General features: G+C 34.6%; 1 protein-coding gene across 4 annotated transcripts in view; it reads left to right on the plus strand.

The window, feature by feature from the left end:
- The window catches only part of TBC1D5 (TBC1 domain family member 5), a 242,886-nt gene that overhangs the window by 107,570 nt on the left and 117,652 nt on the right, over positions 1–17,664 (plus strand). For all 4 annotated transcript variants that reach the window (XM_057377438.1, XM_057377435.1, XM_057377436.1 and 1 more), the window contains 5 exons: positions 3,767–3,869; positions 8,049–8,137; positions 9,605–9,655; positions 9,744–9,813; positions 14,984–15,156. In XM_057377438.1, coding sequence (XP_057233421.1) covers positions 3,767–3,869; positions 8,049–8,137; positions 9,605–9,655; positions 9,744–9,813; positions 14,984–15,156 — 486 coding nt within the window. The remainder of the gene's footprint in view (positions 1–3,766; positions 3,870–8,048; positions 8,138–9,604; positions 9,656–9,743; positions 9,814–14,983; positions 15,157–17,664) is intronic.

Here is a 17,664-nt window from a genome sequence, read left to right on the forward strand (position 1 = left end):
AGAGTAGTATTCACTAATATTGGTCATAGTCACTAAAGAAATTTTCATTTGTSTATTTATACAAAATAATGTCTACTTGAAACAATAGCAGGATACATTGTGTCATCAATAGGAAAATAAGTCAAGCAATGAAGAAGCAGAATTTATCAGTGATATGAATATATTTGATAAACTACATGCATTTTATATGTACACTTGTTTGTCTAKTCACAAAACACAGTATACATTTTTGTGTATACATATGTATCTATTTGTAAACTCTCAGTATTCTAAGAAGCAGTAAGTTCTACATTCTATGGCTCTGGAATATAAAAACTCTCTCTTCATTACCATTTTTAAATAAATCCCTGGAGTTAGAATTTTAGAATTTTAAAATTCATCATTAATTTACAATGCTTTTTATTAAAGGTTAAAATAATTATTATATTCAATTACCATATTCAATTACTACTTTCTAGCTGCTGTTTCTTATTTAATGAATGTTTTTATATTCTTTGTCATCTAGTTCAGTCCTCCATCATCCCACAGCATCAAGTAAATAATGCTGTAGAGAGTATGCTAACAGCACACAGAGTAGCAAACCAGAGTTCCAGCTATCAAAGCAGTAAAAGAATTACTCTGTAATGTTTTTGTTAGAATTCCCTGAAGTGTAGTAACAATAAACAGGAAAAGTGGCTTGAATTAGGCTCCTAAAATTGGTATTGGTTTAAATTGGTTTGAACTTCAGGATTTTGCTGTCTGAAGGCAACTGGAATTAAGTTTGTTCATGTATGAATGTTTGTTCCTATGCATTTTGAGAATCTTTATCTCACCTAATATTTAAGTCTGTGAAACCTAGATACTCACAGCAGGGCTAATCATGCTTTAGACTCTGTGCCTGTGGAATTCTAGGACAAAATCATCTCTTCCTAAAGTATAAATCTGGGTTATGTCTGAAGAATTATACTGTAGAGAGGTATAGTTTCCTTCAGTAATTATAAAAGGCTTCTAGTTCACCAGTACCTAACAAAACAGTTTCCTAAAGTCAGCTGAGAGAAATCCAATCCATAATGTCTACATACTATTTTTGGCCTGCTGTACAATAACAGCAATTTCCAATATTTACAAGGAAAGTAGGAAAGCTATTGTTAAGTTAATCCAGACTCATTATTGATCAGCATTTAAAAAAAAAAAAATTAAATATTTTCCAGGAATAGAAATCAGATTGGCAGATGCAGGAGCATTTAACTCAAATCAAAACACCAGGTTACTTGTTGGCATCACATCTAGGGTTGCAAATGGCTAGAGTTCATTACTCTCTTTTTTTCTCTCCAGTACTCTCCAGTATTTTAAGAAACCAAAATGCTTAGGAGGCATTCCCTGTAGACTAATCAAGGGGATTCCATCTCTTTTGTGCTAGTATTTTTATACATTGGTCTATGTAGTGTCTGCTTCAGGAGTAACAATCACAGTTCAGGATGATGGAAGGTGTGTGAAGGTGAGTAGTGGTTGATGCTGACGTTCCAAACTCTCCATTGCCCAAATAAGAAAAAAATCATTTTAAAAATTGCCAGCATTTAAAAAGGCAGTGGAGAAGCCATTGGATAACTACATCTTTCCTAAATATGTAGGAGAGATKGTAAGAAACAGAAGTCCATTGATTATGATCCTCATTTCTGACACCAAATTTGTTTTGTGCAGCCTTTTATTTGTTTGCCAGCCTGTTTCTTCAAGTTTCTGCATCAGATTATGGATGCTTCTGGTGTAGGGGCCCCTAAATCAGCTAAAGGAGTATTTTTAAAAGTTCTATCTGACTCATATTGGTCTTCACCTTTAGAAAGCAGGGACCTGAATGCACCATTGTTTAATTGTAAGGTTGTGGTGAAACAGGAAGATTCCCATGTCCTTATGCAGGCAYTCTCAGAGAGGTAATTAAATGTAATATTCTCAAGTTCATGAAAAGCATTCTTACCTTGCTGATTTGAGGATACTGTATTTCTTAAAACAGAGCTTTAATCATAAAATGACATTTTCCATAAAAATCCATCCTGAACTGATAGTTCCCTCATGATCTCTTCTATTTGCATTTACTATAATTAATACTTGAGCCAGCTTATTCCTGACTTCGTTATTATCCTTTCTGTCACAATCTCTGGTATTACTAGATCCTCACAGATATCTCTGTGTATTTTTGAGTTTCCTTTGTTAGTCCTCTCCTCCTAAACTTCATAGGGCAGTCCTGAATAACAGTCCTTCAGAAATAATCTCTTCAAACCCCTGAATTATGTCGATTGCCATCTGCTGTAATGCACTTTTGGTCTCAGCTGTGTCCTTCCTTTACAGTAATGTGATTAGTACAAGTGCATACAAGTTTCCAAATGTTGGTCTACCATTACCTGCTCCAGGTGCCAGGAAAACGCTGCTCCTTTCATGCCAGTGCCTCTCTCAGGAGTTCAGCATCAGCATTTGAGCCACAGTGCCTTCTCTGCCTTGGCTCCTGATTCAGGTCCTTCATCCAAGGACTTCCAAGCACCTTTCTAGCCTTARTTAGTTCTGTTTCTGTTCTTGCCTGTCATCACCTCTGTGAGATGACCACAGTGATTATCAACACTAATAGTATTRTCTGAAGTAATTTATTATAATTTTCTATGTTGTTTCTCTGTGACAGGCTTTGCAACAGCCTTAAATACAACTGGTTTAAAGTACAACGTTGTAGCTCAGACCTGGGAAATTTGTTTTAGCTTCAAACCATGTGATTTAATCTTAAAACTGACATCCCTTAATTCAGCTGTCGAGCCTGAGGCCTACTGTTGTTGTCTTTTTAGAGTATTCTTCTCTTTTTCTTTTTCCAGCTTTACCGTTTCCATTCTCTTTAATATTCTTCCTTTTCAGATTTTATTTGTTATTGCTCTGGATAGCTGTGGAGCAATGCGATTTGGGGTGTTTGCMTTCTGAAACATTTTTACCACGTAGTTACCTCTTCTAGAAGAGGTAACACCAGTAAMAATGAAAACATCTTTGTGCACTTATTCTAATTTTAAATACATCTTGCATAACCACTCTATKTGCTTCCTCCAACAGTCAAGGAGTAAGATGCACAGGTGAGAGGTGCTTTGCAGTACTTACAGACTGGAAATTTTTACATTTTCCAGTATGCATGTAACAGGATGCTTTTTTTTCCTTATTCTCACACAAGATCTATTTCATTATGGTTCACTTAGGATATTTGCCCAGCCAGATTATTTTATAATTGTAAAGTTTATTTGCAACAGCCTTTAAAGACAGTGAAATGTCTAATTGTATTGTATTGCAGTGGATACCAGTAAGAGATACTAGATTTTAGGATACTGGTTTTCATGTCAATTATGAGATATTTAAATAATCATCACACGAAATGATAATATTTTTTCAAATATTAAAGAAATAATGAACTCTTGTGTTTATGTTTCTTCTGACTCCTCTCATCCATTCTTCCATTTTCTCCCATTGTATTTCATTCTTGCAGATCTCTAGCTTTAATGAAATTAAAAGGAATTAGTTTTTTAAATAYAGCTGTGATATCATCATACCTGTTTTTGACTGGTGTATATTAAAGAAGCTGGTTCATCATTTTGGTTGCAAAACAAATGTAATGTCTTTAAAAGTATTTTACTCTAGCAGCACCRCAATACAAGGAGCAGTGTGAAAGCAGGCAAGGGAGATGCTCTTACCTAAAACCTCTTCTAGAAGATCAGCAACTGGCATTCTGTGCACTCTGTTTACTTTTGTTGTATTGCTTTGTTTTCAGCTTTCCTGAAATGCAGTAYTTCCAGCAAGAGAATGTAAGGAAAATTCTTACAGATGTTCTGTTCTGCTACGCCAGAGAAAATGAGCAGTTGCTTTATAAACAGGTAATGAAAATACTGTACAGGTGGCATTCATTGACTCAACATTTTCTATATGGTTTGACAATAATGTAGCTCTGCTGTATCTGAAGTTGTATCATAATGCTGAAGTAATCAAAGAGCTGCTTGTCAGCTGCTTGGTAAGAAAGCTCATTGAATAACATATGCTTTTTCCTCATAACACAGTACCTCAAATTGTTTTCTTTAAGGATGSTAAGTTTCCTAACTTTAAATTTCTTTATAAACATCTTTTTCTTTGTCATTGGTTAAGAAAGAAGAAAAGCAAAGAAAGGCTTTCTCTGCTTAGGTAAAGAAAGGAAGTATATAGCAGGATTAAAGATTGTATGAATAAACAAAATGCATAAATAGTGACTTCAGAAATTTAGACAAACTTTACTATTTTAAGTTTTATATAATATTTTAWTTTCTTCCCCAAAGTGCTAAAGCCATGTTTACCGATAGATCTTTATCTAACCCTGTAGCATACCATGCAACTGACCAAATCCTCTTGAGTGAAGGATAGAGGTGCTACAAAATACCACTTTTATGGAGTTAATTGAAGGAGAGTCTGCTCAAACCATTTTTGATGAAAYGGTGAAGAAAGCCTTAACATTGCATGACTCAGCATCTACAGAGTTAGTAAATTAATTAATTTAACATTTGTTYTGAAGGTTTTGAAATAAGTATAAAYGTGATGCTRTATTCATATAGCAACACCTATAGGCAGAGTATCAACCCAAGTCCATTGTATTTGTTTCTTCACACAGCTATCTGTAAGCTGAGACTGACAAACTGAGGGATACTCTTTGTGCATGGACAAAGGATAAACGGTAGAGCAGCCAACCTTTTGTAGACAGAAAATTTTTCATGACAAAAGATACTGAGATTCATTAAATGTGAAGATTTTTATAAAACATTCTGTGCTTTCAGGTRTGGTCTGTGACCACCCTGTCCTCAAGCCAGGGAATAGGGTTTTCTCATGGAAACAAAGGACACATGGGTTTAAGAAACAGTTACTTCTGGAGAATTTCTTGCAGATCATACGAAGAATGGACTATATAGTTATCAAACATCTGAAACATCCATCAGCTGGTTATTTCTCATGTTTGACAGACAATGAGCAAGGAATAGTCTTGCATAAGAACAATAAAAATGAGATCTAGGAGCTGTATTTGGAAGGACACTGCTAAAAAAAAAAAAAAAAMCAAAAAAACCCATAGCAGTATTCAGCCTCTTCTTTYGAGTGAATATAGGCCAGAGTACTGRAAAATGGAGGAACACATTCCAGCTAATTTAGTCTAWCATTTATTGAACAAGAAGTATTATTTTACTCTTTGATATGACTTAAAAGGACTTAATTACCCTCTGCTCATATTTAAAATACTCTTGATTCCTTACCAAGAAATAATACCTTTCTATATAGGGATGGAATATTTAGCCAGATCAAATTTAAAATTAAAAAAAAAAAAAATCCTGCGTTTCATCACAAGCTGTTAAAGCTATTATTTTCTACTAGGTGACACCCYGTTTAACATAGACCATATTGTTAATAGTTATGGGATTTTATTGAATTAATGAGACTGTTATCATGTAGTAGAATGTCTTGCTGAGTTAATTGAAACTGCAGAGATTATATAAATGGTATTAATGAACTTTGACTGCCTGATGCCTCAGCTTTAATAAAGACTGCTTGGTGGGCTAAATGAACATAGGCAGATAAAAGAACAGGTTCAATTTTGTGAGCCTACAGGCTGTTGACAAAGAAAACTTCTTTACCTCTTTTTTCAACTGGTGTGCATCAGTAGTGTGGTAATTTCAGGAAGGGGTTGCTACAGGATGAAGGGGAGAGGAAGTGCAGGAAAACAAATTTATTTGGATCATGAAAAACTGTTGAGTTAATATCAATGAAGTGTGTTTAGTATATCACCCAGGTCTTGTTGTCCTGTGTCAAGTCCACAAAATAGCAAATTATTTTGCTTTTCCTCTCTTGTTGTAGACATGTGTTACTTTTATTGTGACCTTTGTTTTTTCCTTATCTCATTTTAAAAGGGTGGGTTTTGTTTGTTTTGTGAAAAAAAAAATAATGCTTCTTGTGATTTATAAGATCTTCCTTTTTGTCTCCATGCTCCTCTCTTTCTGCGTAACATTTTTTTCATGTCCATCATTACCCTTCTCTGAATTAGCTGAAAAGAAAGTCTATGGTAGCATGGAGCAGTTGTCATCCATGGCAATTCCTCTGTCTCATTTGTGTGACCACACACAAAWGATACAATTGCCATTCGAATTATAAAACTTGGCCAGTGAATGAAGACTGATACTTCTCTCTGTCAGCATCTGTCCGTACCCAATGTTGTCTTCAAAAATATTTGGAAAAAGTTGTMATTCTTTGACAATTTGCATGCTTGAAACATTCTATTGAAACTATTACACAGCATCAGCACATAGTCTTACAAGAAGCAATCAATAATGTTTATTTAATATGCATTTATGCATGCAAGTTGTCTTTGTAGTAGCATTTGTGGGGGTTTTGGCCAACGTTAAGAAACATTTTATTTGATGAGGAAAAATATATTTCTATCCCCARTCAAACRGAGTAGAATGTTKTGGGGCTGTATTACAGATTTTAAARGCAGRATCTTCCCTGGGATCACTGAATTTTTAAATAGCAGCTGTAAATAYAAAATCTAAAGAGAATAGTGTATTGTACTTCAGAATATGTAAAAGCTACTCTTAGAGTTCTTCTGTAAGACTGGTGCCAAAATTCTAGTCCTAGTTACACTGAAAAGAAACAGTGAAAATTAAGCTTAATCACTAGGCTAACTATTGTTTGTTCATGATTTGATTGCCCTCAGAAAAGTCAATATAATTTTGAAATGCATTGATTCACTTGTCATTGTAAAAATGCTATAATTCTGGTTTTCTTTCTAAACCATAGACTGTATTATGAAATCAATATTTTGTTGTAGCTGGGAAGTGTCATAAAATTATCTGAGCTCTGTCAACTTATTTATTAACACTAAAGAGTTTTAGTAAACTGTAGCATTGAAAAAATATGTGTATGCATATTACACTGGTAGCTTTTCTTGCCAAGCTAAAAATCTCTAAACATTTGAAGTACTCTTGTAACTGAAAGATCAGAGGTATCTTTTTGAAATCCTGATATTTCATCATCTGTTTGTTTTGGTTTTGTTATATGTGGGCAGCCACATTATGATTCTATTTTATTATAGAGTTGATATATTATTATGTTGGAAGACTGTGTGATGTGCTTTTATCTTTTATAACTAATTCTTATTTTATGTCCTCTTTCTTTTTCTTCAGCTTGCATGTTTACAGCTTAGGTGGTAGTTGTTTTAGATAKTCAAGTTTYTGGCATTTCCATTTCTSYTATTTCATCTTTAGTATATAAGGGYGAATAAAAGATTARAYGTGGAACTGTTAATTATCCAAGAGCTGTGTATCTGAAAGTWCAACCCTGGTTATTTAAATATTTTTACCACATATATATTGTTTAATCCTGGACCTTYCTCCTTTGGTATGGCTATAATATTTTAAGAAATCAAAGCAATTTGTAATCTAACCCGTTTGTTGTGTTTTACATCAGCTTTTGAATCCAAATTGCTTTATTTGATTTATTTTTTRTTTTCCTAACTGAATTTCTATTTTGCTTTCATCTTTTGAAGTAGTCCCTAAAGGTTCACAAACAGGAAGGGAAAGGAAACATCCAAACTTCAGCCCTGCCACTGAGGCCAGAACAGTCATCTCAGTCCTGAAGAAATTAAAATTAGATTTCCTAGGATTTCAGTTGATGGCATACAGAGAGATCATCAAAACTATTGTCGAAATTGTCAAAAATTATGCATCCAAATACACTCAAAATAGTTAATGACGTAGAGAGGGCTTCCACATCCACCTCTTGGGTCAGTTGGACCATTCAAGGAAAATGCCCATTTTTTCCAATAAACTAACTTGTTTCTGTATATTATAGGAGAATAAACCCATGGATTTAATCAGAATTTAAGATAAAAGCCATTGATTATGAAACCATTCTGTTAAGAATGTGAATGAATGTTCATCCTTTTAGTTAGTCTGCACCTAATATTGCTGTCTGCCTTATGCTGTGCATTAGGAGCTATTATATGACTGGAAAATCTAAATATACTTTGYTTTTCCTTTTGTGTTTAGGGCATGCATGAACTTCTAGCTCCCATTGTCTTTATCCTACATTGTGACCACCAGGCTTTTTCACATGCCAGTGAAGCTGCACAACCAAGGCAAGAATTGCATTTTATTTGTATAAAAATCCACTTTCTTTAAAAGATAAGTTGGCTGAACTATTGCTTATAAATATGTGTTCCACAATTCTTTGTTTATAATTCATAAATTAATATGAAAAATCATTGCATGCTTGTGYTTTGATAGGAATATCGTTATTTCATTTTTCCTGCTACACTTCTGAAATTTAGATATTGGCCCCTTCACAGATACTATCTGGTGAAAAAATGGGGAGACAAGCTAAGGAAAACCGTAATCTAAAAGCTTGCATAYCTACCTGCATTCCAGCTCATCCTTATTGCCAGAAGGAGTTTTGGTTTTGTAATTGCAGAGAGGAGACAGATTAGTGAGCTACACTCATACAGGAGACATCTTACCCCCGACTCTCTTTCCTCGTATCTTAAAAGGGGAAATAATCATTGAAGACAAATGGTTGTGATTGATATTTCTTTCATCACCTGCAGTGTTGTAGCTGTGATATTCAACTATTCTTTGACTTGGTGGTAACATTAGATTTAGCTATTAATCCTCCATTTCACTCAACAATGTGCRTATCCATATGCATGTAGTCATACTCAAATGTATAAAATACCGCATCATACATGATCGTGTGCTTTCTTTCTTGCTTTATATGTGAGGCCTTTTTTTATTTTTAAAAGAAAAAACAAACACAAAGAAAACCCCACAAAACAAAACAAAAAATAGTATTTAGGATATTTTATTTGGGTTTTTTTTTTCACTCTGCTTTGGAGTCCAGCAGAGAATAAAAACCAATTTAGATATGTGTGCAATATAGTATAACCTCTGTAGGTACCCCTCAATGTGACTGCCCAAAGGCAGTAAAACAYTGATGATTATTTACAAGTGTGTGTTTTTATTCAATGTCTGTCCTTCGATATCCTAAAATTACCTAGAAGATGCTCTTCAGTGCTAAGTAACTTAAAATAACCATGTGTTATGTGCAGCATTCTGTTCCATCCCCACTGAAAAAGTAGAGCTAAGCAGCAAAGTAGATGGAAAAGAGGTGCTGTCACTGATTAATTGCTGTTAAAGTACAATAAAAATACAGGCTATTAAAACAAAATAAATTAATGTTTTGATACTGCATATTTGACCAGTAACCATATTTTTTTATGTTTGGGACAAACAGTGATAGATTGTGCAGCAATCAATTATTCTAGATCAAGCATATTCAAATAATACATTGTGACATTCAGTAATTTGTTATTTGGAATAATTAGATGGTTACTTCATTGTAGTGCAGACAAGGCAGCTAATTTGTTTTTGATCTTTATAAAAAGGAAAGACTTCATTTGTTCAATGGAGTTGCTCTTTTTAATTAAAAAGGCTAGTTTTCTCATTTGCACTTTATATGAAAGTTGGCTTATAAATACATAATAGTACATGCAGAACGCTGACCAAAAATAAACATTCACATTTGGATTGTTCACTGTTGCCTTTTTCAGCGAGGAAATGAAAGTTCTTTTGAATCCTGAATATCTGGAACATGATGCCTAGTAAGTTTGARCAAGTTTCTTTACATTTAATTTGCTGTTATTTGTAATACATTATTTAACAACAAGTTTCTGGGTTGTTCCCTTTCAGTGCGATGTTCACACGTCTTATGAAAACTGCAGAACATTGGTTTTCAACTTTTGAACATGATAGTCAGAAGGTAAATACTGCTTTTAAATGTACTTATTTGTGGTTTTAAGCAGATGAGATTTAAATATGATTGATGTTGTTTAAAGCTGATTAGACATCTCTTGGTAAAGTGTCTCAAACAAGTTTACAATCTTTAAAGGTTCTTCAGAATTTGGTCATAAGCACTTGTGGAATGTCTTCCAGGTGAGAGTTCCTGTCTATTGTAAGATCACTTGGTAATCAAAASCAAATATGCAAGCACAGATTTTTCTGTATATAAGTGATGTTCTTGCATAGCATTCRAAAGAGTGCCTGCCATAGGCACTCCTGTGTGCCCAAAACCTGGGCAAATGGCATGTTAAATAAATTCCTATAGGTCAAGTATTAAGGTTTGAATTATTGTCAGCTGTAAACAATACACAAAATTTGCTGTGAAACTGAAACTTTAACCATGGACTGTATGTCAAAGGTCAGGRTGTATCTTTCCCTGGCATAATCATTCCATTTCCTTCATTTTTTTTTTTCTTTTTAACCTCAGGGTATTCAAATAGAGGGTATGTCTTTGCCTTCAGATCTCTTGTGTATCTGTACAGACACCACTRAATTTAGTATATTGCTGCTTTATAAAAAAGCTTTTGCAGTGTTCTGAGTTAAGTTCTACAAAACTCTCCTTTGCAGGGACCTTCTGGAGACCATCTAAATCTTGATTGAAATTTTTCATGCATGGCATGAAGGACAATTCCCTCATTCAGTTGCTTAAGATTTCCTTTGAATGCTTCTTTTCCTGTCTCTTTCCATATTTTTGATTCTCTTTTTTTTTTAATGCTGGAAAATTTGTGTGATGTAGCATATTTGGAAGGCTCTAGCAAAATATTAACAGTATTATGGGTATCGCTGAGACTTTCAGTGTATTATATCCTAAAAGAGTTGGCCTCCAAACTTAGTTTCAGCTTGATCCACTTCAGCATTTTTCACATAGACCACGGGGAGAATATCTAGAGTTAAAAAAAGCTTATTAAGAGTCTGATTGGTTCTGGATGTCCATATGTATGCACCAAAACCTATAGTTGGAAACTGTAATTGAGYACTAGTTTGAATGATGGTTTTGCCAATCTGATGAAGAAAAAGTTGTCCACCCAAGACTTATATAAAAGCATCTATTTTCTTTAAATATTTAGAATATTATATATTTTATCAGATATGGAGCATTGGCATCTTGGCCTAAGCTACCTACAGTTATAAATTATTTGGTTTTTAATATAATTTCAGTAGCTAGGGATAAAGCATATGAGATGCACATTTTATGAACTTACTACATATGCACTTTTATTTCAATAACAAGGAGAGATATGTTTCTCTGAGTATAGCTTTTCAAAATTCAGTGTATTCAAATGTATTTGTTCCAGTTTCTGTGGCAGAGGTGGTAAAGTCTGAGGYTGAATTTTTTTCCAGGACATAACTAGGTCTGCTTACAGATTTGCAGTGCTTGGATAGAAGGTGAAAGTTTACATTGCCCTTTCCAGTCCTTTCATGGCATAAAAAATTAACATTGCAAAGAGAATGGATTAATATCTAGTTGTTTGTTCTTGTTCTTTGCAAACATGTATAATCTTTAATAATCCTTTCTTGTACATATGCCTTTTACAATCATGACTTTGAGGGTTTGCCACATAATAAAGTCTGAAGCTTCACAAGGGGAGGAATGAAAGCATGTGCTCTGAGAGACATGTTACATTTTACAGCCTATAACAGTTGTTTCCATTACTCCCAAYTGCCATTAGAGGAGCTTCTCCAGCTACTCCATTCCCTAGTGGTTAATGAGAGAAATCTGTCCTCAGTTTATACTTGTACTATGTCCTAGCCTGTCTTTACTGCTGTAGCATTTGTTTCCTAAATGCAGGAATATATGAATTGTATTAGTATCGACTACCAGCCGTTCCACTTCTCATTGTGGTAGGTAATGTTTTGTGACAGGACTTGGTGACCCTGTTCCTAATACTTAGCTAAAGTTTTCAGCTGCATTTCACAGCTATTCATATTTAAACTCTTCTTAGGGGTGAATCTGCTGCTCTCCTATAAACAACATTGCACATTCCATCATTTTTTTCCTTTTATTGTGAACCACATCCTGTTAGGGTTGTTCATTTATATTTCATGTTAGTAATAGACGACTAAACACATGCACTCAAGTTTTTTTGCAAGACTTAAAAGCTCACAAAAAGAAAACAGGTGTTTTCTCTCACGTGGCAAATAATTACTCAGTGAGTACAAGCAAGGGCACAGTACTGTGTTGTCCACTTGGCTTTGGGTACTGGCACTGTGAGTCATTTCTAGTGAAACATTTTGGCGGCTTGGTTTTATTAGTCTATTCGAGCATCTTTCTGTTTGGGCTGTTGGTTTCACACCAGCAATGTGATTTTTGGAGCAGTTTCAACTGACTAGAGGTATTGTCATTTTCTCAACCAAATTGCATSAGAGGAGACAACAGACATGACTGTTGCACTCTAGTCATCCACTGAGCTTCTTGGTGGAGTACAAGGAATCAGGAGGCATGGACAGACAAGGCTTTGTTATTGGCTGCAGCTGCTCCTTCGCAGATTCTCYCATGCCTTGAAGATTTCTGTTAATWGGGTTAATTTCTGAGATGCTGATAAACTGCATTTTGATGGGTACCATTTACTTATCTCGTGCTTTTAGAAATGGCAAGRCAGCTTATACTATTGGATGCACTTAGCCATGTTTGATAGTCAGTCAGCCTGACAGTCAGCAATGTGTCRGTGCTGCATTATGCCAAGGTGCACAAATGCTGCAAGTGACAAATAACTCCAATTTTGGCACAGAGGAAGCTTGCATTAGTTTTGATATTCACAATCTTTCGACGCTTGAGCCAGGGTTTCCTAATCTGTCTTGTAATTTTGTGAAGATGGCTTTAAACCCACACACAACTAATGGTGTAAAGACTGATCTGAGTAATAGCTAGTCTTTTCACATTACAAGTTTAAATAAGCAGAGAGAGTCTGACGTTGAGATTCCCATATAAGTTTTTATGCCTATAATRAAGAAAAGCTTAAAAACACAAATCTTCTGGGTCATCTGAGTTACGAATACATACAGTGGTCAAGCTGAAGTTACGGTCAACTTGAGTAAACCAGAATAAAGTTTGTACTCCATTTATCTGCCAAATGATAGAACAAGCACAGTCTACAAATCCATAGAATTCCAGACTTTCTTGGTTAGTATCAAAGATAAATTCATATGTTTATAAAAAGAATTAATATAGACTGACATTTACTGTTAAGGCAATGTTACTGTATCACAGTTGAAGAGTGGTTTTCTGTATAGAAGAAGATAAGTGGATACCTATTTTCAATATTTTGCATTCTGTCATATGACCAAGAAAATAAAGGAGTCTGAAATAATAGGAAATAGCCATACAGGGTAGAAAGAAGGCTGCCCAACTTGGTAAGAAAGAAGTTAATAGAATAATTTTAAAAAACAGGTAGGAGAAATATCCTTTTTCAATATACCTGCAGCTGTGAAGAACTTCAGTATATGCTAACTAGCAGCATTGCTCATTATCCTCTAAGACACTAGATGTTTTWTTTTAAATTCCTATTTCTTAGAACAGCAAAGATTTTTAATTAATGCATACCATGTCAGTTATCTTTGTTTGACAGTCTGAGGGAGCTTTGTCAAGTGATTTGCTAGAGTATCTTAAATTAATATGTCTTGGTACTGCAATACCATGGTTAAACTACCACACTATAATAGATCAGTCCCTTTGCTGCAATTGCCATAGCAAAGCAACAATTAAGCAGATTTTAAGATACAATTTATAATCAATCAGGTCCTTAAATAGAAACATATTACCTGAAATCACTGCACAGCATTCTACCATATTTACTGCAGTGCAGAAATCAAATAATTAAGAAAAGGTCTTCAAATAAAGAAGATCAACATGAAAACTAGACTTTTTGGTAGATATTATTAAATGTTCACTGTCCATCTGAATGTTAAACCATGTTCTAAGTAATTTTGAAATAGCTGTAGGAAACAACCTTGGGGTTAACTCATACAAAARAACTTTCTTTGTTCTTGAATGTTAAAAATAATGCTCTTTTCACTGTATTGAAACAAGTGAATTTGTGTTTTAGCAATTTGAAATGTAATGAAGTCTCCTGAAATTATTAACCATTTGCGGCTGGATAATTCTTCTCTATTAATATAGTGAGAAAAGTGTAGAAAAACAGCAGATGTTTTTTAAAGTGAAGATTTTGAGTCAGAGGTCATGATGACAGATCATAGCAAAGTCATTATAAAATTCTTCTTTTCTTGCTRTTCCAATTTTCACACTTTTATAACYTTAACATTGTCCCTAACAGCTTAATTCTCTCTTTCCCTGTCCCCCCATCTTTCTCGTGATAGCTTTGACTTGTCCTTTTTTATTTCTCATTCTTTTTACATGTTTCCTATTCAGTGCAGTTCATTACTTGCTGCATTTCTTTCTACCATTCTCTCTCTTTTTCATTTACCTCACTCTTTTGCCAGAAGAACAAATTTAAAGCAATATCATGTTCAAGGATGCTAATACTCCACTGCTTTTCACTTCATATGTGTTGTTTTGTAGATCTTGGCATAGTTTTGCACAGCCCTCAGGTCCAACCAGCTGCTGTCTCATTGTTCTATTTCTTTTTTCCTTTAAAAGTTTCTGATGCTTTATCAAAGCTGTGTAGGTTTTAAGGTACAGCCACCAGATTTTCTGTGCAAGGGAAGCCTGTTTAGAAAGGATTGTTTGAAAATAAGTTGCTTCCTATTTGGTATGCAATTTATTGTCCTCTGAGGGCATATATTCTCTACTGAGTTACCATTCATCTGCTTTATTCTGGACTGACTCAGACTGCTGATATTAAAGCTAAAATAAAGCTGTCAACACTTTGTCAGAGCATGAAAAGTAAAGCACGCACGTAAAAATTGATGTGCAGAATGACGGGCACTSCTTGGCACTCCTGGGAAGGGGAATCCCACAGTACCTTCCACAGAAGTGGGTACTTGAGATTCCTCTTCTGCTGGAAAAGAAATGAGTTATTACTGTGTTTGTTTGGAAGTCAGTGTTTACATCAAATGACTCTCCTGCACATCTCCTTTAGACAATCAGGCTTCATGGGTTGTTCTTTTTTTCACCCTRTTTTCTGTGTCTGCAGGAGAAAGATGTGATGATAACACCCATGCCCTTTGCGAGGCCACAGGACTTGGGGCCATCTATTGCTATCGTAGCAAAAGTAAATCAAATTCAGGATCATCTGCTGAAGAAACATGATATTGAGCTGTACATGCATTTGAACCGACTGGAAATTGCTCCACAGATTTATGGACTGTAAGTGTTTGCAAAGCATTATTTAATTTAATTCCTTGGGGTTTTTCTTTCACTATATTAGGAAATATTTTTCCGTTACATTTTGGATTAGAGAAGTATGACTAAAAAGAAGTACTTATCTCTTAGAATTTACTTGTTTTGCAGAATTACAGTAAATGCCACCCTACTGTTGTAGTTGTGACAGTGGCATTTCCAGTGCAGCCAATGTCCATTCAGCTACAAATTAGAGACCCTGATGAAGACTTCTGTACTTACCAAATCAAGTACAAAGTCTACTTGGAGTTTTCCTATAAGAACACATGAGATAATAGGACACAAAAAATACTGGCATTGAGTGGTTTATTTACCTCATTTTATCACCAGTTTAATATCAGTGAACTTTTCCCTATTGTGTTATGTGATTTTGGATGATGGTAGTACAGGGGGAGGGAAARGGCATGCTAAAGTAAAGGCATGGGTATAATAAATTGTCTGAGGACGGATTAAGCCCAGTTATTCCCTTTTCCATGAAGCTGCTTCATGGTTGTGTGTTGTATACCCCCCTTCCAGGGGTGTGACTTGGTATGTGGCCTTATCCACGTGTTTGTAGCATTGAATCCAAACCATTTGTAGCTGCTGTAGTCAGTCTGGGTCAACACAGAGTGTGCAATTCGTGTGAGCCATGAGAAATGGTGAATTGACTGTGGTTGTGAAGAAGAATCATGCCTTGATCRTCTGGAATTCTAGACATTTGATTCATTTTGATCATTCCTTAAGGAACTGGCAAGCCATATGTGTAGTTGTAGGGCAGAAAAAATGACACTTTTTTAAACTTGTTTTTTTGCAGTGATTTAAGGTAAGATTGGCTTTGTCTTAAATTAAAAAAAAATAATAGGTGTGAATTTCCAATGCAATTGTGGATTATAACAACTCTGTAGGAAATAGAGAAAGGGTAGGAAAAGGTGACTGTGTAAATGTCAGACCAAAACTGCAATACTTAAAACTAAAGTCTAATTTGATGTTACTATAAAATGAAAAAATGCTGCAACATAATACACTCTCAAGAAAAGACTTGAGCTACCTATTAATAACTTGCATTAGGAAGATGAATGTAATTCTACAAAACTTACTTAAATRCATTTTATAGGTATGAGTTAAATGGGGAGGAAAAATAAGGCAAGTAAACTCAAGGTATTAAAAGTACAAAGAAGATAGACTGTCCTGTTACAATATTTTTTTGCATAGTGTGTTTTCTTAATATCTTCACTAGTCTGGAAAAGAAATCAAGCATTCCTAATAAACTCCAGGAGTAGTAATGAATAAGTAGGCTGTATAAATATCAAGGAAAACAAAAATACATTGTTTCATTTATGAAGACTTATGAAAACAAGGAGACATTAAAATAAGTTAAACTTCAGAAATTTGCAAACAGATATTTTGGGGCAAAAATAATTTGTAATGTAGGTATTCACGTCAGTTTAAGATTTTGCCTTTCAGTAAGAGAAATAATTGAAAGAAAAAATTATACGTTAGCTGTAAACATAMTATTATAATAACAGAAGAACGATGCAGTCTGGTGAGGCATAAATAGAACTGAATCTGAGTAAAGAAATTTACAGTTAAGAGAATGAATTATGAGAGCTTCAGGCTGACTATCAAGAAAACYTTACTAGCAGGGAGCTGTTAGACTATAAAATAATATATCAAAAATTAACAAAGGAAAAGCCATCAGAATATTTTAAAAACCRGCTTTGAAAAGCTCTCAAAAATGGGTGGTGTCATACAGACAGAGTCTGCATTGGCAGAAGAGGAAAGTAGGTTACCTGTGAGGTCATATCCTTCTCTGATTTCAGATTTGATATAGAGGACAGGAGAAAAAGAAAGGGAAAGGAGTATGACTGTTTTGTATTATTCTCACCTTTAATGATGTCTGAACTCTTCATAGTAATTTCCAGTGAGCCAGCTGACAGTCTGAGATGCTGTATCTTTTCCTGTATTTAACATTTCTTGAACTAGAAACAGCATTTCTTAAACAACTTAGGTTATTAATAATTGCTTAACCTAACCAAAGTGCAGAATTCATATGAGTTTTTTGTTGAAGTTTATTGTTTTGCTGAAGATTTACTAACAATAAATATTCATCTGTCAGCCTTGATACCACTCAAAAAAAATATGCAGATGGTAGAAGGAAGACTGGGTACTTTGCTCAAAAGATACTATTGCATTCCTGGAGAATARGATCAATATGACAGGCATGTACTTAGTAGCAGCCTGCCCTAATCTGTACAAGTTATAAAGTTCACTTCTATAAAATACAGCATTTTATACTTTGATTCCTTCTACAACCTTCTGGGGCAAGGCAGAAACAATTCTTTGCATTTTTGTGCAGTTGATTCCATCCTTTGATGTTTTCAAATACTTATTATTTTTCAAACACTAGCAAGATTTGTTCTGGGAGCTCAGGTACCCTAGCTGGTTGTMTATTTCCATGTTCAGAAACCGTCCTTTACCATGAAATGTGGTTATACA

The sequence above is a fragment of the Malurus melanocephalus genome, unplaced genomic scaffold, assembly GCF_030028575.1.
Source record: "Malurus melanocephalus ecotype Western Australia unplaced genomic scaffold, MMel_1.1 scaffold_315, whole genome shotgun sequence".
Taxonomy (NCBI): Eukaryota; Metazoa; Chordata; class Aves; order Passeriformes; family Maluridae; genus Malurus; species Malurus melanocephalus.